Here is a 22,135-nt window from a genome sequence, read left to right as displayed (position 1 = left end):
AATGAGCACTGGGTGTTATACGCAACTGATGAATCACTAAACTCTACCTCTGAAACTAATAATATACTATATGTTAATTAACTGATTTTAAATTTTAAAAATATAAATTTTAAAAAAAGATTCTCTCCCTCTCCCTCTTCCCCCCACCCCCCTTTCATTCACTCTCTCTTTAACATAAATAAATGAATGAAGGAATGAATGAATAAAAGGAATTTAATGCCAAAGGGGAAAAAATCTGAATACTTATTATCGCAGCAAGGTAATGTGAAAGATTAACGCTTTTACCTAGGAATAATCCTATTTTGTTCGTTTAAAATTGATAAGATGAAGGAAAAAAGGTTTTTTCCAGTGACATTATATGGGGCTAATTGTCAAGCAAGTGTATCCACTCATGATGACGTACTATCTTCTGCTCAGTACTGCTTAGTTCAATAGTACTAGGACGAATAGACAGGTTACAGGATGCAAAGTGAAGAGGAAGGGGTTTCATTAACATTTTCAGCTCGCCTTAAATGAGGTTTGTCACTGTTGTTAATGGAAGAAAGCTGGGGCGCCTGGGTGGCTCAGTCGGTTAAGCATCTGCCTTCAGCTCAGGTCATGATCTCAGGGTCCTGGGATCGAGTCCCACATCGGGCTCCCTGCTTAGCGAGGACTCAGCTTCCGCTTGTTTGAATAGACTCTAGGGAAGGTCTGTATACCCACAATTGGCTGACGTTTCTTAAGTCCTTCCTGAAATGAAAGTTCCCCCACCTTTTTTTTTGTCCTGATATGTTCTGTTTTCCCATAGATTTTTTTCCCCAGAATGCTAAGTATATCCTCCCAGTGTCCTTTAACAAGTTCTCATTCCCTTGCAGATCGACAGGCTGATGGGATTCTGCTGTACCTTTAGTTTCTTCCCCACCCAGCTTATCAAGAATTAGCTGACCTCCCTCCACCTGCACTGTACATCCCAGTCTCCTGTCAACTTTGCAAAACACAGGCACCAAAGTTCAGAAGTGATGAAAAATAGTTCCCACGTGCACAGAGAAAACAATAACTCTCTACTCAAGTGTACTCAGACCCAAGATACAATCAGTACAGCCTCTGACATCACCCAATTTAGAACAAAGTCAATCTGGGACGCCTGTGTGGCTCAGTTGGTTAAGCATCTGCCTTTGGCTCAGGTCATGATCCCAGGGTCCTGGGATTGAGCCCCATATCAGGCTCCTTGCTCAGCTGGGAACCTGCTTCTCCCTCTGCCTGCTGCTCCCCTTCCTTGTGCTCTCTCTCTCTCTGACAAATAAATAAAATAAAAATCTTTTAAAGAAAAATAGAACAAAGTCTATCAAAACTAAAGCTAGTTATAAGAGAGATCTTTACCCGAGCTAAGCCAGCCTACCAGTTAAGAAATGAAGGGAACTGTCACTAATTGCCAAGGCTTTCTGAAGCACATGGCCATATGAAGTGACAGCAGAAAGTACATATTCCTTTTTTTTTTTTTAAGATTTTGATTTATTTATTTGACAGAGAGAGAGACAGCCAGCGAGAGAGGGAACACAAGCAGGGGGAGTGGAAGAGGAAGAAGCAGGCTCCCAGCGGAGGAGCCTGATGTGGGGCTCAATCCCAGGACCCCGGAATCACGCCCTGAGCCGAAGGCAGACAGCTTAACGACTGAGCCACGCAGGTGCCCCAGAAAGTACATATTCCTAACCACTAAGAAAACTATGCAGAGAGAAACCAGACTGTGACAAGGGCTCCTATGTGCCATCTCCCAACCAAGGCATGGCTTTATTTTTTATTCCCCTCTCGTGGATTGTTTGCATTAAAGTTTACCTCTTGTAGCCAGAGGTCCCAGAAGACAAGGGTACACCTAAGTGAAATCTCTTAACATCCAACATAAGAACACGCCCACTCTCTCCATACTATTTATTACCTGTGGCAGACACGGAGAGCTGCTTATCCAGATCCAGTCTTCCCCTCTTTCTTGATGACGAAATCCCACTTTTACTCAAGGTGACAATACGCCCCTGCTGAAAAACTAACATGGCCATGCGACTTAATTCTAACCAATGAAATCTCGGCAGAAGTTGTTCGGCATGACTTCTAGAAAGGCTTCTTAAAAAGAGAACAAGCAGGTGAGGGTGTCCTTTTGCCTTCTCACCCTTCCTCCTCCTTTACCTGAACTCATACATAATAGGTGGAGCTTAAGCAGCCACCTCGAGCGCATGAGGCAGACAGTACTACTTGTTCAAAATTCTTCTGTCCCTCCCACCCTTGCCAAGATTCAATGTCAGATTATAGTTCCCCACCTACACTCCATGAATCTGCTCATTTTACTTGCTTTGACCAGCGGAATGTGGGCAAAAGTGATAGCGTATCAACTGCAAGCAGAGGAGCTAAGAGGGACCGTGTTTCCATACGCTCCTCCTGAGCCCCAGCCTTCCCCCACGAGAGGAGCATCTCTCAGTAGCCACTGTCCCTTCAGTCTGGATTCTGGAATAAAGAAACTGCAGACCTGAATCTGACACATTGCCTAGGCAAGAACCGCCACGACCAACCCACAGATCCCAGAGCAAAAAAAAATATTTGTTCTTTTGCACACAGAGATATCGGGACTGTCTGCTATACAGCATTACTGAAGCAAAAGCTGGCTAAACAGATCCTGAGATGACGATGTGGAGAGAAGGAAAAGTTGCAAGAGCTAATATTTCTTGAGGGCTTATTATATCCCAGGCCATGTTATAAGCGGTCACTAACTGTCCCGATGACTCTATGACATATGCACAGTTATTAAAGCCACTATACAGCGGAGGTAACTGAGGCACAGAGAGGTTAAGTAACTAGCCCCTAATTACTCAGCTAACAAGTAGTAGAGCTAGGATTTAAACCAAGGTACACTAGCTCCAGACCCTTGCTCTTACACCCACTCATTAGGGCCACTGTTAACACTTTCTTTTTTTTTTTTTCTCTCCGTGGAAATATGTTTTTAGTTTTTAACACATGTGAAATACTAGACCTGTAACTTTTCCATCCTACCGCAACTACTTCCCTAATCACTAGTGCACAGACTGGACCAAAACGCTGAACACCTGACACAGAGAAAGGAGTTATATGCCCAGGCCCACAGTCCCTAACCCCTAGCTAAAAGCCACCATCAAAAACATAGGCCCGAACCGAAAGCCAAAAGAAAGGGCAGACCAGGAAGCTCTAGGCCCTCACTCCCCCACAGAGACATCCCAAAACGACCAAAAACTGGCTAAAATAACCTTATGGAAGCTCCAGAAAATAGTCAAAGGCCTACAGCAACCAGAACACCTGGCCAAGAAGCCATATTCCAAATGGGAGGAAATCTATCCTCTGTATGGCCACCACGCTGATGATGATTTCACCACGTCCACAGGACCTCGCTACTTCTCTAGGTATCTTAGCAGGCAGCCTGCAAAATGAAATCTGAATGTGGCTTCTGCATGCAAGGCTCTCCACTGTTTAATCTCATCTACTCCATGAATTCCATACCCTAATCATGACTTCAAAGTTCTCACATCCACTCTATGCTTTCATAACTTGGTTATCTATGTTCTCATAACTTCCTTAGTTTGTATAGTCTTGCCTCTCCTTCTCAGCCCTGAACCTGGCCAGCTCTCACCCATCGATCAAGATCCGACTCACTCATTGCTTCCTCTCTGCAGCTTTCTGTAACTACCTTTTCAAGCTTTAGACACCATTTATCACAATGCACCAGTTACACACTTTCTTGTCCATCTTCCCCACAAAATTATGATTCCATTCCTACACACCTATACCAAATACCTAAAATATTGCCTAGACCACAGAAACCACTTAATATTTCTGAATTAAACATTCTCTCCTGACCCCAGAAAATCTAAACTCTTGGAAGACTCATATTGGATATTGATTCTGACTCAGCCTGCTTATTTTCTTTCAATTTAAGGAAATTGTTTAACATGTCTTTCCTGGGGCGCTGGGTGGCTCAGTCATTAAGCGTCTGCCTTTGGCTCAGGGCATGATCCCGGTGCTCTGGGATCAAGCCCCGTATCAGGATCCTCTGCTGGGAGCCTGCTTCTTCCTCTCCCGCTCCCCTTGCTTGTGTTCCCTCTCTCGCTGGCTGTTTCTCTCTCCGTCAAATAAATAAATAAAATCTTTAAAAATAAATAAATAAATAAATAATAAAATGCCTTTTCTGAAAGTTATCTGTACAGTTTGAATGTTATCTGTATAAGCTCAGAAACCATGGAACAGGGTGAAATTTTCCAGCTCTGATACTTCACAAGCTGTTTTTTTGACCTTACTATACCTCCGGATTCCAAAAAAAAGGCCATTCAAAGATAGCGTGCGATAAGTATGTTCAATTAACAATTATTCAACTAAAGTCTGTTAAGCACAACCCAGGGTTATCTGTGCTAGGCCAGCGGTTCACAAAGCTGGCCACCGCCAAGTCCTGAGGATTTTATTAGCAATGCAAACACCAAGACCCCACCCCAGAGACCCCAACGGTCCAGGGTGGGGCTTAAAGCAGCTGTATACTGAACAAGTTCCTCAGCTGACAATGCTAAGTCAGGTTTTGGGAACCACTGATTTCAAAGACACAAAGCACAGGGCCAGGGCCAGAGCTAAAAGTGAAGTAAGATGTATTTGATTTGCAATTACCTTCTTTTGCAAACTTCACGACCTCCACTGAGTCCCAGAATCAGGACTGGGGGTTCCAGAGAACACAAAGCTGTTCAAGTGTGCCCACCCTCCACCTGCTTCCTAGTCCGGCCGGCACTGGAGGACAGGTGGAAGAGGAATCAAAGGCTCAGTCAGGGGATTCTAGGCCCGGGCCGCCGAGGCGCTCACCCAGCCTACCTGGTAGATGGCAGAGCCCGAGTCTGGCTGGGTGCCCAGCGTGGCCACTGAGTCCCCGTGGTAAGCGCGCGGCCCGGGGACAAAGGCGCGGGCGCACGGCCGCAGGGCCAACCTCAGGGCAGCCCACATGACAGCCGGCAGGCAGCGAGGGACGAGCACCAGAGAGGGGGCCGGGCACGCTCGGAGTTGGTTCTTGCCGGTCCGGCTTCCCGGATTCGGGGCACCGCTCCACTCTCCTGGCGGCCGCAAGCCGCCTGAAACCTCCCAGATTCTCAGACCAGCCGTGGCACGTGTCTGCGCTCCCCGGCCGTAATAGGTCTTCGCTGCGCACCACGCCCCTGAATTCAGCCAATAAGGGCAGGGGAGCAGCCCCGCGAGGTCCTGTCGCATCGCGAGCCCGGGAGCTCCGCGGTCCGGAGGCGGAGCCACCTGGGTTGCCGCCCCTCCGCTCTGGCCCGATAAGGTTCGGTTCGTCTGGGATCCTTTTCAGTTTATTTTCTGCATGCTGTTTTCTTCTTCCCCTCTTAATAGAAAGGGACTGGGCCATGAAAAATCGCATCTTTATATGAGAGCTGGAAACTGAACAGGCATACAGCTGTCCTAAGAAACAAAACTCGTTAGAGGAGATACATATTTATTCATTCAACAAATACTTCAGTGTCTCCTATGTCCATTGCTTTTCTGGCCCTGGGTCTTAAAATTTCGTGAGTCTTCCAGCTTTGTCTTCTTTTTTTTGTTTCGTTTTGTTTTTGTTTTTGGCTATTTAGGGCCAGTTTCTTGAAATTCCGTATTATTTGTAGTATGGGTTTTTCTCTTTCTGGAAAAAAAAAAGTCATTGAGGTTTGCTCACCTTTGCATAGTATTGACACCTTAATGGTATTAAGTTTTACAATCCATGGACATGGTATGTGTTCCCATGTATTTGTGTCTTTTTAAATTTATTTTAGCAATATTTTGTAGTTTTCATTGTGCACGTCTTACACCTCCTTGGTTAATTCCTATTTTATTCTTTTTGTATTTTATTCTTTTTAATACTATTATACATGGAATCGTCTTTCCTTTTCATCTTGTTCATTATTAGTGTATAAAAGTGCAACTGATTTTTGTGTGTTGACTTTGTATCCTACTTTGTTGAATTCATTTATTAGTTCTAACAGTTTTTGTGGGGGGAGGATCTTTAGGGTTTTCTGCATATTCATCATCTGCAAAATGATAATTTTACTTCTTTCCTTCCAGTTTGGATACCTTTTATTTCTCGTTCTTGCCTCATTGCTTTGGCTAGGACTTCCAGTACTATGTTGAATAGCAGTGACAAAAGTGAACATTCTTGCCTTGTTCCTGATCTTCAAAGGAAACGCTTTCAGTCGTCCATCACTGAGTATGATGTTTGCTGTGCATTTTTCACATGTGGCCTCTATGATGTTAAGGTAGTTTTCTTCTATTCCTAGTTAGTTGATTGTTTTTATCATGAGAGAGTGTTGAATTTTGTCAAATGCTTTTTCTGCGTTAATTGAAACAATCATGTGTGCCTTTTTTCTTCTTTATTCCGTTAATGTGGTATATTTCAGTCATCATTCAGCATTTAATATGCTGCTGAATTCATTTCACCAGTATTTTATTAAGAATTTTTGCATCAACATGCATAAGGGATATTGGTCTGTAAGGTTCTTCTATCTTTGTCTGGCTTTGGTATCAGGATTATGATGGCCTCAGAATGGGTCAGAAAGTGTTATCAATTTTTTGTAAAAGTTTGAGGAGGATTGGTATTAGTTCTTTAAATGTTTGGTAGAATTTACCAGTGAAGCCATAAAGTCCAGTGCTTTTCTTTGTCTGGAGGTTTTAGTTTTGTTTTAGTTTAGGCTTTTTTTTTTAATTACTGATGCAGTCTTCTTACTATAGATCTATTCAAGTTTTCTGTTTCTTTGTGATGTACTCTTATTGGGTTTTGTGTTTGTAAGAATTTGTCCGTTTCATCCAGTTATCCAGTTTCTTGGTATACATTTGTTCACAGTGTTCAGTTTACTTTTTACTTTAGGGAGTACAATATTTCAACTCTCGTGATGGAAATAAAGATGTTTTTACTTCTTTCTTTCATAAATGACTCCAAGGCAACAAAGGAACACAAAAAAGAATTCATATCCCACCTTCAACTAAAGTAGGAGATACGGGGTACCTGGACGGCTCAGTCAGTTAAGCCACGGACCGACTCTTGATTTTAGCTCAGGTCATGACCTCAGGGTGGTAAGATCAAGCCCCACGACAGGCTGCACTGGGTGTGGAGCCTGCTTTGGATTCTACCTCCTTCTCTCTCTGCACCCCTCCCCTCGCGTGTGCACTCTGTCTCTCTAAAAAATAATAATAATAAAGTAGGAGATATATGAAGACAGTAGGCAAAAATAGGAATAATAAATTTAGTGGGAAAAAGGAAGCTGAACTCTAAGTGCTTGCAGTGGAAGATAAAAACGAGTAACAAGTCAATTTGCCTCCCAGAAATCCCTGCAAGGCTCAGGAATTGATGGTACTGGCAACAGAGGAAGGTGTGGGCGGGTGTGAGGAGAGGTGGTAGAGACCAAGAAACAGTGAAACTACTTGAAAATCTGTATAAGCAGTCGTTAAAACCCTAGGTTCCCTTTTTTTTTTAAGATTTTATTTATTTATTTATTTGAGAGAGAGAGTGTGTGTGAGCATGAGCAGGGGGGAAATGGCAGGGGGAAGAGGGACAAGCAGACTCCCCGCTGAGCAAGACCAGCACAGGACTTGATCCCAGGACCCCAGGATCATGACCTGAGCCAAAGACAGACCCTTACCCACTGAGCCAGCCAGGTGCCCCGGAACCCTAGGTTTCCACTCCCGCTTTGCCCAGGAGATAGGAGATATATATTATCTGAAGAAACTGAACCTCAGATGTTCCAAATACAATGACACTAGGCAAGAGTGAAGTGCCAGACAGAAACCAACAAGATTAACTGAAAGTCTGGAGGCAAATTCAAGAAAGCTCCATTCCCCAACTCCCTTTTTCCTCCAAATTCTAAAATGCTGGCTACCAGGTTTTATGTAGGGAGGAATCTAGAGAAACCTTACCACTTCACAGAAAGGATATTTGAGGTTTCCCAGTGGAAAAGTTCCTTGGACAATAATGCACCTACAGTGTAACCTACAAATTGACATATCCTATCTACATTTCAGTAAGCTTGTAGAAGTTCCCAATCAACTTTTTAGAAACTTTCTCTAACAGATGCATGGATAACCAAGGATCAGCAGGCATTTGAGGAAAGTTTTCAAAATGAAAAAAAGACCCCACCACAACCAAGAAAACAAAAGCAAGAAAACCTCAGAAGAAATCAGCAGCACAAGGAGAAGAAACTGTAACATCGTTAGAGAAATGAAAAAACATTGCATTCATGAAACAAGAACGGGATTATGAAAAAAAATTTAAGCTTTTGGAAATAAAAATATGAGGTCAAGAATTTTAAAAATCTGTAAAAGGGAAGGAAATGTGGAAATAAAATGTTAAGCCTCATTTCCAGTTTAAACCTTGGCTAGAAACTGTAATCAAAGCTAGAGATTACAAGCTTTGTAGCCATTTAATGAGAAATTATTAGGATGGGAAAACAGATGTTATAAGGAGACTAGAAACTCTGCTAGCCGCTTAATTTATTAGGTAAATGGGAGGTTAGCAATTATTTCCTGGTTGGCATTAAATTTAAGTTCATACTTGGGGCACCTGGGTGTCTCAGTCAGTTGGGCTTCTGCCTTGGATCATGATCTTGGAGTCCTAGGATCCTAGAATCGAGCCCTGTGTCAGGCTCCCTGCTCGGTGGGGAGTCGTCTTCTCCCTCTCCCTCGGCCCCTCCCCCTGCTTGTATGCTCTCTTTTTGGTGATTTCTCTCTCAAATAAATAAAATCTTTAAACAATTTAAGTTCATACTTAATGTTATACTTATTTAAAATTTGAGTAGTATACTTACCTTGTGTTTCTTATCATTATAATTGAGTTTCTGAGTCTGTTTGCTGTGGTCATTTACCATTCGATATTGAAAGGCTTGCTTTAATAGCTCTAAAACTTGGTTTGGAACCATGACTGGGCACCCGGGTGGCTCAGTCAGTCATGGTCTCAGGGTCCTGGGATCAAGCCCCCACATCGGGCTCCCTGCTCACTGGGGAGTCTGCTTCCCCCTCTCCATCTACCCTTCCCCCTGCTCTCTCCCATACTCTCTCAAATAAATAAAGTCTTAAAAAAAAAAACAAACTTAAGGGGCGCCTGGGTGGTCTCAAGTTATTAAGCATCTGCCTTCAGCTCAGGGCGTGATCTCCTGGGATCGAGCCCCACATCGGGCTCCTTGCTCTGATGGGAGCCTGCTTCTTCCTCTCCCACTCCCCCTGCTTGTGTTCCCTCTCTCGCTGGCTGTCTCTCTCTCTGTCAAATAAGTAAATAAAATCTTTTAAAAAAAAGACAAGTTAAGACTAGACTATGAATGGATGTTATAGAAAATGCCATTGTTAAAATCTTAATTGTAATACAAAAATCAGTTGTCTGAGTATTTCAGCAATAAACAATTAGAAAATAAAACATTTTAAAAACCATTTCTAATGGTATCAAAGAACACCAAGTACTGGGGCGCCTTTGTGGCTCAGTGGGTAGAGCATGCAACTCTTGAACTTGGGGTTGTGAGTTTGAGCCCCATGTTGGGTATGGAGATTACTTAAAATCTAAAAAAAAAAAAAAAAAAAGTACTTAAAAGCTTATTTAACAAATGAGGTGATATTGCTATGTATTTACACAAGAGAAATCAAAACATGTCTACATAGCTACATAGCTTTATTGAAAACAGCCAAAATTTGCAAACAGTCCTGTAGGAAAATGGACAGAAAATAAGGGTGTATTCATATAATGTGGTATACTCATAAAATGGAATACAACTCAGCAACAAAGGCAAACAACTACTAACAGGGATGAATCCCAGAAACATATTGAGCAAAAATAACCAAATACAAAAACAAAAAAAACCATGGTATGTGATTCCACAAAGTTTAAGAACAGGCTAAACTACTCTTTGTAGATGAGAGAGGGGAAGGGGCTTAAGGGAACTTCTTAGGGTGATGGAAATGTTTTGTGGGGTAGTTACAGAGGCGTATGTATCGTCAGAACTCAAACTGGATACGTAAGATCTATTTACTTTATTAAATGCAAACTATGCCTTAAAAACATTAACTAAAGAAAACAGAGTTGACTCAAAATTATGAACAAAGTCAAGGGTGATGGTTTTACCTGTGATTTGATTCTATAAATCTGTTAGAAGCATCAGGACTGTCTTGGCCTTCTCTCTACGAATTTTGTGACTAACAAAGTCGCTTCTAAAAAGAAATAGATGCTTAAATTTTTCTCCAGAAGTCAATATTGAGAAAATCTCCCCCTCCCCAAAACAGAAACAAAACAACAAAAATGAAGGAAAGAAAGAGACTGAGGAAGGGAGGAAAAAATAGAAAGCAGTAAAGATAAATTAGGGAACCAATAAAAGTGGTAAAAAAAAAAAAAGATTAATAGAAATTGCAGATATGAGAACAGTAAAAATGGGACAAAATTATCAAAACAGTAATTCAAGAACATTTCCCAGAAGGGAAGTAAATGACTTCCCCTATTACAAAGGTCCTTTAAATGTCCAGCAGCATGAATGTAGGGCAGAAAAGGAAGGCAGGCTTACACCAAAGCTCATTGTGCAGAATGCCAGGTCAAAAACCTGTATAAATTGACAAGCCACATTCAAAGGATAGGGAATCAGAATGCACCAAAGTTTTAAACACTGAAAACTGGAAGACATGGAACCTGCCTTCAAAATGATGTAAAAATTATTTTCAAATTATTCAGGAATTCTATTCGTAGCCCTAGAGTAGAACGAAGAAATTTCAGACACATAAAGTTTTAAATAATGTTATCACCCATGTACCCTTTTGCAGTAAACAGTGGAAGATGTGCCTTCCAAAACAAGTCAAGAAAGACAACGGCATGGGCTCAGGAAACAGAATCTAAACCAGGAAAGAGAGGTAGGAAGTTCACAGAGTAATGGCCGAGGGAAGTCTCACGATGACAGCTGTACTGCACGTAGAGATCTGTAAAGCCCCTATTCCAGTTTACAACAGGAAGAAAGAGCTCTTTATTTCCAGAAAGTTTTCCAGGAAAAAAAAAAAAGTTTATCTGATGGTTTGACCATGTGGAAAATTATATGCAGAGGCATTTCACACACTTGCTGGAGGGTGTGGAAAGTTAAGTCACAGGTTCAAAAACAAAACCCAAAGCAAATGAAAAAGTGAAGCAATTAACTCCAAGAAAAACAAAAGCTCTTACCAGGTCACCTTAGTACATAAAGTGGTACAGCACTGAATAATTATAATTAATACAATAACAATACTAAATATGGACTAACCCCTATGATTAACATATTAAGAGGAGAAGCAAGGAGGAGAGTTTTAAGAAAGTTGAATTTTTTAAAAAAGATTTTATTTATTTACTTGATAGAGAGCACAAGTAGGGGGAGCAGCAGGCAAAGGGAGGAGGAGAAGCAGGCTCCCCGCTGGGCAGGAAGGCCAAGCCGGGGCTTGATCCCAGCACCCTGGGATCATGACCTGAGCCAAAGGCAGACAGACGCTTAACTGACTGAACTACCCAGTCACCCCGAGAGAGCTAAAATTCCGAGAGAGCTAAAATTCTTAAGTACCATAACAGAAAGTCAATTAACAATGTCTAACATTGTAAATTCTGTAAATAACAGAAAACCATATTTAAAAATAGGTAATAACAGAAGAAACAGCTTATTTGAAATGTAGCACTACTTGACTTTTTAAGCTACAATAATTTATAAAAATATGAAATAATGCATACTAAAAGGTTAGTACTGTATCTAGCATAATAAATGGTAGCCTGTTGTTTTAAAAAAGTGAGAGCTTTTAAAAATCAGGGTGGGGGTAGACATGAGGGTAAAAAAACCAAAGTCAGAATGAGTTTAGTACATAACTCATGTGATGTTAAGTATTTTATCTCGCTATAGGTTGACCCTAAATTTAGCTTTGCATTGAAAAAGAAAATACAAGGATTCACACAGCCCATATTTAAAAAAAAAAAAAAATCAGACCAGTTGAACAGAAGCCCAATTATTCCTGGCACTGAAACCAAAGAGAAATTCTCAGAGGTAGGATTCTCATAGGTAGGATATTGGGTGATATAATTTCTTAAGACTCTGTAACATCATTACAGTAAAAATATCAATTTCTTTAGGCTTTTATTCTATTTCTTTGATGATATGACCAAATTCAAGATAAAAATTCTGTCCTGGACTTCAGAAGTCCAGGATTATATGATGCCCAGGACTAAAGTTTCCCATTTGTCTTTCTCTACAGAGAAAACAAAGTAGGAAGAAAAAAAGAGTTAAAGAGATTGAGTTCTCATACCTAAAAATTCATTATATAAGGAATAAATGAACAAGAAAGCAACTCTTCACGTGTCCTAAATGGGAGGGAGGGGGGAAGTGTATTCTTTATTCTTACAAGATCAAAAAAATATCTTTCACAGCATGTATATAAGACAAAAGATTAGTTCTTCCAGTTATATTTTTATACAAGGAAGGAAGTTTACGCTGTAGGTGAAAAACTGACAAGTTTTGGTTAAGCAATAATATCGTTAAGCCATTTAAAAAGAAAAAAACACAACAGAAATAGTATAAAATAACTTTTATTTACATAATTTATATCTATAGAACATAACTGCTTTCTTTAGAACAAGAAAATTCACAAATGACAGATATTGCTTTTTTGTCAAAAACTCCTTCAAGCAAGAGAGTATACATGGTCACTTCTATTTCGAATAACATGGTGGTAAACAGTGGATATTCATATTTTTAACTGTGCCTCAATCATTTACCAACAATTAGGCTTTTAAAACCATCACACTGACCACTTGCTAAGTCGTAAGTATTCAGGAGGAAAAGTCAAGAAAACAAACACCATTATTCATACCTCCTTGAAGATTTATAAAATAATTCTTCACAACATCATCTTTACATGAATATAAACAAAGGGTGTGACTAATTCTTTCCACCTTGTAAGGTAAATACAATGATTAAGTTTCTTATTTTTCCAGATTAGTTTTAAGGATATAATAGTAGGACAATTTAGCTTGGCGACTTGATTCTCTTACGCAGTGAATGCCCAAAGATAAAATTATTTCTTATATAGTAAGAAGTTACATCTTCCAAAAAATAAATTCATTATAGATGAACAAGAGACATGTTAACAAAGTTAAAAAATAAATATTACACAAGGGATAAAATAATAGTTTATTTGTGGCAACCTAATATCCAAACTCACATTAATTAAATGAAAGGAACTTTCAGAATATGAGACTTTAAAAAATTTATAAAAACAGGGCATTAAAATAGCAATGTGATTTACTATCATGATTTTTGTGACATATTAATCACATGAAATAAATTAATGCATACTTATTGAGAATTTCCACTCAGATTTATAGATCCTCCTTTATGACAAAAAAGTTAAATTGTAAATTTCACTATAAAGCAATGAATAAGAAATGCTCTAATTGCAATTTTAGGATTATTGTTACACTAGCTGAGCCATATCTTACTTTATGAATGAACCTGAAAATTGGCCACTATTTTTTTCAATATATAAACACAATTATCTAGACATTAAAATATCTTCCCCGTTGGAATACTGATCATTTTGTAATGCAATCAACACAGTTTTAATTGTGATGCACAACTTATAACTTCAATGACAAATATGTCATAGATAAAATGTCAGCACCTGAAGTAAGAAAATTACTGTCTAATGTAGGGGTCAAACTAGAAGCCCATTCCAGCCATGTCAATCCCGTAAGTCTCGTCTGTGGCTGTTTTCACACTGAAACAGCAGAACTGAACAGGTGCCACAGAGGTCACATGGCCTGCATATTCGAAAATATTTTGCAGAAAATGTTTCTGACTCCCGCTGTGAGGCTTTTCAAATAAAAGATTAAGTTTGTTTTAGAGAAGTTGGATTTGAACCACCAAAGATTTGCTTGGGTGGGTAATGGAATGACATCCGTAAATAACAAAATTTCAAAGTTAAAAGTAACCCTTAAATTAATACTGATGATAATCACTAAATGAAGTCTTATTATCTTATTTTCTGTTTTAACATCACAATTATGTTCTGTGCTTTAGGCCTAAGTGTTCCTTAAGCAAAATTTAATGGGGGGAAAAAAAACTATCAAGAAATTAGTTTTTAAAAAAAGGAATGTGTGTGAGTGTTATGTGTGTATGCGAAAGGGACTGAGTTTTGTATGTAAATCTCCCTCATAAATTAAGGGTTTTTTTCCCATACAAATCCTGAGATCATCCAAAAAATAAGAAAAACAAAAACTTCACAGTACAAATTCAATATACTAAACTATGAGAAAAAAATGTATTCAAAACATATATGCTATCCAAATACTTTTAGTGATATAACTTTAAATATCTTTAAAATTAAAGAGGGAAAAGGGACAAACATAAATTTGTCAATGTCTTCTTTACCCATAATCTGAGTGGTGAAAATAATTAAAACTGAATATTCTTTTAAATAAAAAATTTAAAAATAAATAAACTTCTTGATGTTTCATCTTTATAAATAAGTTTAAATACTACTTGTTCAATTAGGACTAATGTTACATCAACATGAATTAGAAAAATACTTATTTTCCAGTCAAATAGCTGATAATAGAAAAGTTTTTAACATTTACCATACTAAAGTGGAGTTTCACAATATGCTCTCATATACTTAGAGGCAACTGTAAAGGCCTTCAGCAAAACAAACAAAAAACAAAAAAACCCAGAAAAAAACCTTTACAAAAGAAGTTCGCTAAATGCTAAATACAATCCACCTCCAAATACGTCGGCACTGTGATTTATACAGAGACATTTATCCACAACATTCCAAAATGTCCATATGTGTTCAGCACAGGAAGAGTCAAAATGTAAACAAGAGAAGCTTTTTCTGTCTCAGAAGCAGTCTTAATTGCTTTGTATTTCTAAAATGCTGAATCAATCAGAATGAAAGGAACCTCAGCAATGTTTTCCACTGATTATAAAAGCTTCAAATCAAGCTCATTAAATATTCAAAATCAATCCAAACCAGTCAGTGATGCTTTTTTCTAAATACTGCTTAGTTGATATTTGACTCTGGAAATCCTAGATCTAAAAATAAAAATTAAAAAAAAAAAAAAAGACTTATTCTGTTTCATCTACCTCAATAAAGATATCACTAAAGAAATATTCAGAGACTGTGGTTGGCTCCTCTTCAGGTACCCGGTTTTGGCCACTTTTACATTCTTCTTTTGGTAAGGGACGATCACAAGAAACCTAAAAAGATTAAAAAATAAGTATGCAATATAACATTTATATATTGGCAGCGGTCATCTAAATTGATATCTCTTTGAAAAGCAATATAGTGATAAATATTAAGAGGCTTAAATATGTTCAGACTCTTTGACCCAATAATTTTACTTCTATGCTGTTATGATAGGGAAATAATTCTAAACATAGTAAGAATTTTATGAGTAAGATAACCTCTGAAGCATTAATTAAAATAATAAAACTGGACTCAACAAACACACAACAGTGGGCATGATCAGATTAATTACAGTGTACACATGATCCACTATTTTACCCTAATTTCCATGATAAATTTTAATACAGAAAGACATAACATTATCGAATCTAATATGAAACATTTTAATAATCTGCATAAGAACACAGACCCACAAAACAGAATAGTACCCCAAGGCAACTACAAATTAAAGCAATCCTATCAGAAGTTAGGATACTTAGAAATTTATAAAAAATTAAGACATTATGGTATTGTTATTGGAACAGACTTATATATCAATGAAAAAAAATAGAAATATCTGCAACACATATATACTGCAAATTTAGTATGAGAAAAGTTGGATTATTTAATAAATGATGTTGGACAACTGTATAGCCATCTCAGAAAAAAAGCAGTCAAACCAAAATAAATTCTAGATGAATCAAACGATTTAAGTGTAAAAACATTTTTTAAAAAAATCTACTCTAGGGGCGCCTGAGTGGCTCAGTCTGTTAACAGCATCTGCCTTGGGCTCAGGTCATGATTCCGGGGTCCTGGGATCAAGCCCCACATCAGGCTCCCTGCTCGGTGGGAAGCCTGCTTCTCCCTCTCCCTCTGCTGCTCCCCCTGCTTGTGCTCGCTCTCTCCCTCTGTCAAATGATTGAATGAATGAATGAATGAATGAATGAATGAATATCTTTAAAAAAAAAATCAGGGGCGCCTGGGTGGCACAGCGGTTGGGCGTCTGCCTTCGGCTCAGGGCGTGATCCCGGCGTTCTGGGATCAAGCCCCACATCAGGCTCCTCTGCTGTGAGCCTGCTTCTTCCTCTCCCACTCCCCCTGCTTGTGTTCCCTCTCTTGCTGGCTGTCTCTATCTCTGTCAAATAAATAAATAAAATCTTTAAAAAATAAATAAATAAATAAAAATCAAACATATGAACAGATGGGTCACAGAGAAAGAATAAATGATTCAAATACATGAAGAGGTGTTCAACCTCACTCATATGCTCACTAAATCTATGAAGAATGCCAAAAGTGAAAAAAATTGATTACTAACATGTTAGTGTGAAGAAAAAGGGCCTCTCCTACACTGCTGCTAAGAATACAAACTGATACATTCCCTATGGAAGACAATTAAGCAATATCTGTCCAAAGAATAATCATTCCTTTTGATCCAACAATTCTGTTTCTAGGATTCAACCTATAGATAACTGTGTAAAATCACTCATTTATAAGTTAGCTATTACCATATTATTTGAAACAGCAAATCGTTAGGAATAACTGAAATGCCTACCAGTGTGAGACCATTACTGTTCTCTGGTATATCAAAACAGTGGGATAGGATATAGTCATCAAATATGAGGGCACTCTTGGGCAAATGAACTTATGTTCACACAAGAACTTGGATATGACTGTTCACAGCAGCTTTATTCATAACAGCCAAAAACTGAAAATAACCCATATGTCCTCCAATTGGTGAAAGGATAAACATGACTGGTAACATACTATGGAATATTATTCAACAATAAAAAGGAGCAAATACATAAAACCATCTGGATGACTCTCTAGGGAACTATGCTGAGTGGGGAAAAAAGTGAATTCTAAATGTATGATTCCATTTACACAACTGTATACAATATTAATTCCATTGACATAACCTTCTCAGAATGACAAATTTAATGGTGTAGAACAGGTTGCCAGAAGTTAAGGAGAGCGTGGGGGTGCAATGTAAGTGACTGTGTCTATTCAAGGCAACATACAGGATCGCTGTGTTGACAAAATTCTTCCGTATCTTGACTGTGGCAATGTTAATATTCTGGTTGTGATATTGTACCACAGTTTTGCAAAATGTTAACATTGGGGAAAACTGGATGGAGGGTACATGGGCTCTCTCTCTATTGTTTTTTACAACTGCATGTAAATCTACAATTATTCCATAATAAAAAGTTTAATTTAAATTTAATTTAAAAAAAAAGAGAGGGACACCTGGGTGTCTTAGATGGTGGAGCATCAGACTTTGATTCTGGCTCAGGTCGTGGTCTCAGGGTGGTGAGATCTGGCCAGAACCAGGCTCCGTGCTTAGCGGAGTCTGCTTAGGATTCTCTCTCTCTCTCTCTCCCCTTCTCCCTGTGCTCCTCCCCCTGCTCACACTCACGCTCTTTCTCTCTCTCTCAAATAAATTAATCTTTATTTAATTAAAAAAATTTTTTAAGGATTTTATTTCTTTATCTGAGAGAGAGAGAGAGCAAGAGAGAGCACAAGCAGGAGGGCAGGGAGAAGAAGCAGACAATCAACTGAGCCACCCAGGCGCACTTAAACTGAGTTAGTTTTAAAACTGCTTCCTGCACGTTTTATACCTATGGAGAAAAACTTCCTAATCATAAAAGCAATTTAAGAAATTATAAAGAAAAAATTGATTTGAATAAACATTTAAAGCTTATGTGTATATTAAAAACCCTACAAAATTTTAAAAAGTAAATGAATTTGAAAAAATTACTTGCAGTAAAGAGCTTAAAGGTATGTGGCTTTCTTACATAAAGATCTCACATAAGTTGATAAGAAAACCACCTAGATCCCAAAAGCTATAAGTCGGCAAAAGATAGGAACGAAAAAGAAAAAAGAGAGAAAAAAGTCTAGTAAATGTAATGGGGAAAAAAACCAAGTCACTAGTAATTAAAGAAATGAAATTAAACAGATGAAATTACATTTCTACCCTCATTATATTAAATTAGAAAAAAATTTATTTTGAAGAGTTAATATCTAAAGCTGGAAAGAACGTGACTTAACTGGCATAGTACATTGCTGGTAATTTTAACAACCGTTCTCCACAGTAATTTGGTAATAATACAGAGTCATAAAATACTGGTCCCAGAAAATAATTCTAGGAAATATAAAGTATTTTAAAAAATTTTAGACAGTCTTTACAAAAGTACTCCTTTTGGACTCATGCTATCCAATAGGTCACCAGGCCTTTTCTGTGTTGAAATCCTAAGTAACCAACCCCAGTACTCTTCCCAAGTTTTTGATACAAGTGCATATATTTTTCCATCCCAGGACTTGCCATATGAACATCTTTAGCATGTAGAGAAATGAAACATGCAAACAAATTCTAATTTTACCATTCCTTGAATTCCTGTGGGTGACAGGAGACTTGCCCGAAAGCAAATAAAACACCAGCACTGCTTTGTTTTGCTTCCACAGGTCAGAAAGTTCTTTGCATTAAAGGAATGGCAATTAAGTGTCCATGTATGCCTAGCTTAAACGGCTCTGTACTAAAGGAGTTGTAACTTCCTAATTCAACACCTTATCTTCTTCTCTTACAGTGAGGTATGAGGGGGAGAAAACAGACAAGAGATGTTCTGAAAAAATTTCTAACATCCAAATGAAAATACCAACGCCATATTCTTCCTAGTTGAGCCTGATTTCTAACCCTTTCTATACATACAATAAAATATAACAGTTATCACGTACCTGAGTTGCTGAACTGCCAATACTCTCAGATTGAGTATCAACAACACTTGGAGATGGAAGCTGATCAGAGGACTCCTGGATTTTTTTCTGGCTTTCATTGAGTGGATTTGATCTTTTCAAATTCTTTCTTGGTATAGGTATAACAGGTTTCAGACGTTTCTTATTATAAACCTGAGTAGGTTCATCAGACTCCAAACTACTCTTCGAACATATTAAAGACAAAAATCCCAGAGGTCTTCTGCCAGGTCTAGAAATGCAAATGTAAGGATATTCAAGAACATGCAGGAAGATACATTCTTAATATCAACTTCTTTCCATGAATGCTAAAATGCACGTGTGATACCACATTAGTTCTATCAGCGTATCTACTAAGTATCATTATTATTTTGATTATTATACCAGTAGCTGGTATACCATCATACCAGCAGATGCCAATGCAGATTTTCTGCCTAAAAAGTTAGTTTCAGCACTTAAAGTTAAGCTCTTGTTATATGGAATGTTGTATTTATCTGAAGAGTCCTACAAAAATATTGACTACTGAATTTCCTTTGACAAAACTCCTTCCCTTTACATTACTGATAGAGGGCCGTTTATAAAACATCATCCTTAGTAGTGAACTTAGTCTTTACGTATATGTTATATCCGTTGTGTGTAGGTTACATTTACCCTTTGAGAAAGAGAAATGGAGAGAAACATTTGTTAAAGATCCTCTCATGGTACCTGGATAACGGGGTTTTTGAAGATGAAGCGATGCTATCCATTTGTTCAGACTTCGAAGCAGCACAAGTTCTTTCCTCCTTATCAGACACAATCTTCTCATCCTGAGGTAACTGAGATGTACTTTTTTCTACATGTGTATCTGTTATTTTATCAACAGATCCAGACCCTATACTCTCAGAAGTTGGTTCAAGTTGCTCTTTCTGAGGTTCTGGAGTTGTATGTGTGCTTCCTGAGGTAGGGAGGGTATCTTGTTCCTTGTAAGACTCCCCTTCAAAAAACGAGGACAAATGGTAAGCACGGAGAACACATATTGAAATTTATATACCCAGATGAACTGCAATGTTTGAAGAAAAGAAATCATGACATTCTATCATAAACCTACTCTAATAAAAGCTAAATTATAAATTAATATTTAAATCATCTGGACTATTAAGAACATTGTAGCTGATAAAAAATGATGGTCAGAGTTTCTTCATTCAGATACAAAATAGTCCTATCAATATATTTTGACCTAGAAAATCTTTCCCCATAAATATATCTTCAACTAGCAAAATAAGAGTTATCACTTTCTAATCTCTGGGTAAACCTAAGGAACTATAAAAACTCTTTTATGCTCAGCTTTCTAATTCCTAAAATATAATTGTTAAGCTTTTACAGGAAATCCTGTAACCACATGGTTTTTCTGTTAATTACAGGATTAAAGTAGCTTCGTATGGCTATGAAAGTGCCAAATCCAAGATCTCAGCTAAGGAGAAAAACTTCCAATAAAAAAAAGCAAGATTCTTATAGAAAGTGAGCAAGACTCTTCTTTAATCCCAAATTTGAAAAGATGCATCAAAAATAGCAAAATGTAATCACCTTAAAATTTATTTCACTCACCTGTTTCCTCAGAAACATTTATCATTTCCTTTGAACACACCTGTTTTAAGAAAATTTACAAAAAAAAAAAAATTAAAAATCCATTTATCAAGTAAATCTTCCTTCCTTCCTTCCTTTCCTTCCTTCCTTTCTTTTCCTTTTTTTTTTTAAATAAAGAAAGCATGTATCTCCCAGAAAGCTCTAGGGTAAAAGATGTCTTACGGAAATTCGATCAACATTTATGAAAAAGACATTGCTACTGTTACTGAAACTGTTCCAGAGTACAGCAAAAGAGGAAAAGTTTTCAAATGCTTTTTATGAATCAATATTAATTCCAATTCCAATTAATATTAATTCTAGGGGCGCCTGGGTGGCACAGCAGTTAAGCGTCTGCCTTCGGCTCAGGGCGTGATCCTGGCATTATGGGATCGAGCCCCACATCAGGCTCCTCTGCTGGGAGCCTGCTTCTTCCTCTCCCACTCCCCCTGCTTGTGTTCCCTCTCTCGCTGGCTGTCTCTATCTCTGTCGAATAAATAAATTTAAAACATCTTTAAAAAAAATATTAATTCTAATTATAACCAGTACAAAAATATCAATATAATAGTACAACCATAAATCAGCAACACAGCAAAAGACTAACACACCATAATCAAGCAGACTTTGTTTCAGGAATGCAAAGATGATTCAATATGTGAAATCTAATATAATTCAACAGAACTGAGGAGAAAAATAATATCATCATCTCTCTGTGGGGAAAGTATCCAATAATATTCATGCTTTAAAAAAAGACATTCTCTTAACACCATAAACTATAATTACTGCAATTCAAAACCAGCATCCCACGTCATAAACACTGGAAATATTTGCATTTAAATCAGGAATAAGAAAAATATCTACTATCAGGACTGTTTTCTGATATTTTTTGAATTTTATTAGCCTATATAGAAAAGAGAAAGAAATTAAAGGTATACAAAGCATACGAGAAGAATTAAAATTTTATTTGCAGATGATATGACTGTTTACTTAGAAAACCCAACAGAATCAAGTGGAAAATTACTGTATATAATAAGGGGAATTCAGTAAGCTCTCTATCTAGAATTCAATGAAAACGGCAACAAAAAAGATAAAATTCTTAGGGGATAACCTAATAAGAAATGGACCAGAATTTAAATGAAGAAGAGCTGAAAATACCACTGAGACATAAAAGAATAATTAAACAAATGGAAAGACATACTATGTTTTTGGATTAAAAAGAAATCCAACATCACAATTCTGACATCAACTTTCCCTATGTTAACTGGTCAAGTTAATATGATCCTAATTTATGTATCAATAGTTTTGGGTTTTTTTGAAGTTCTGAATAAGCAAATTCTAAAATTAACATAAACTTTAGGACATATACCCAACTAGGAAACACTTGGAAAAAAAAATAAGAAAATTATGTGCAGGGGAGAGAGAAACTTTCCATTTAAGATAGCAAAGCATTTAAAAACTACAGTAATTTAAAACAGTGGGACACTGGCCCCAGAACAAATAGGTGAATCTCAAAGTAGAAGAAAATTCAGGAATATACCCAAATACATATGGGACTTAATGCCCAATTTTAAATTTTAAATCAGTGAAG

At 37.7% G+C, this 22,135-nt stretch overlaps 2 protein-coding genes across 9 annotated transcripts in view; both read right to left on the bottom strand.

Moving 5' to 3' along the window:
• MCCC2 (methylcrotonyl-CoA carboxylase subunit 2) overlaps positions 1 to 5,144 on the bottom strand; it is a 65,109-nt gene extending 59,965 nt beyond the window's left edge. Inside the window, exons 1-2 of one of the 3 annotated variants that reach the window (XM_057307438.1) lie at positions 4,648 to 5,140; positions 1,913 to 2,017 (exon numbers count right to left, since the gene is read on the bottom strand). Coding sequence is in view for 1 of the 3 variants with exons in the window: in XM_026498819.4 (XP_026354604.1) it covers positions 4,846 to 4,974 (129 nt within the window). In the remaining 2 variants the exon portion in view is untranslated. Of the gene's footprint in view, positions 1 to 1,912; positions 2,018 to 4,647 lie in introns of all 3 variants that reach the window. The other 2 variants (XM_026498819.4, XM_057307439.1) reach the window with 2 other exon arrangements.
• A 7,408-nt stretch (positions 5,145 to 12,552) lies between these two features.
• Positions 12,553 to 22,135, bottom strand: part of BDP1 (B double prime 1, subunit of RNA polymerase III transcription initiation factor IIIB) — an 81,388-nt gene continuing 71,805 nt past the window's right edge. For all 6 annotated transcript variants that reach the window (XM_044384132.3, XM_057307061.1, XM_026498821.4 and 3 more), the window contains 4 exons: positions 20,533 to 20,572; positions 19,654 to 19,921; positions 18,934 to 19,180; positions 12,553 to 15,236 (listed from right to left, as the gene is read on the bottom strand). In XM_044384132.3, coding sequence (XP_044240067.2) covers positions 15,105 to 15,236; positions 18,934 to 19,180; positions 19,654 to 19,921; positions 20,533 to 20,572 — 687 coding nt within the window. In that variant the 3' untranslated portion in view covers positions 12,553 to 15,104. The remainder of the gene's footprint in view (positions 15,237 to 18,933; positions 19,181 to 19,653; positions 19,922 to 20,532; positions 20,573 to 22,135) is intronic.

This window comes from Ursus arctos, unplaced genomic scaffold (genome assembly GCF_023065955.2).
Source record: "Ursus arctos isolate Adak ecotype North America unplaced genomic scaffold, UrsArc2.0 scaffold_5, whole genome shotgun sequence".
NCBI classification, from domain to species: Eukaryota; Metazoa; Chordata; class Mammalia; order Carnivora; family Ursidae; genus Ursus; species Ursus arctos.
Note: the sequence above shows the minus strand (reverse complement) of the source record. Positions and strands in the feature narration are given on the sequence as shown.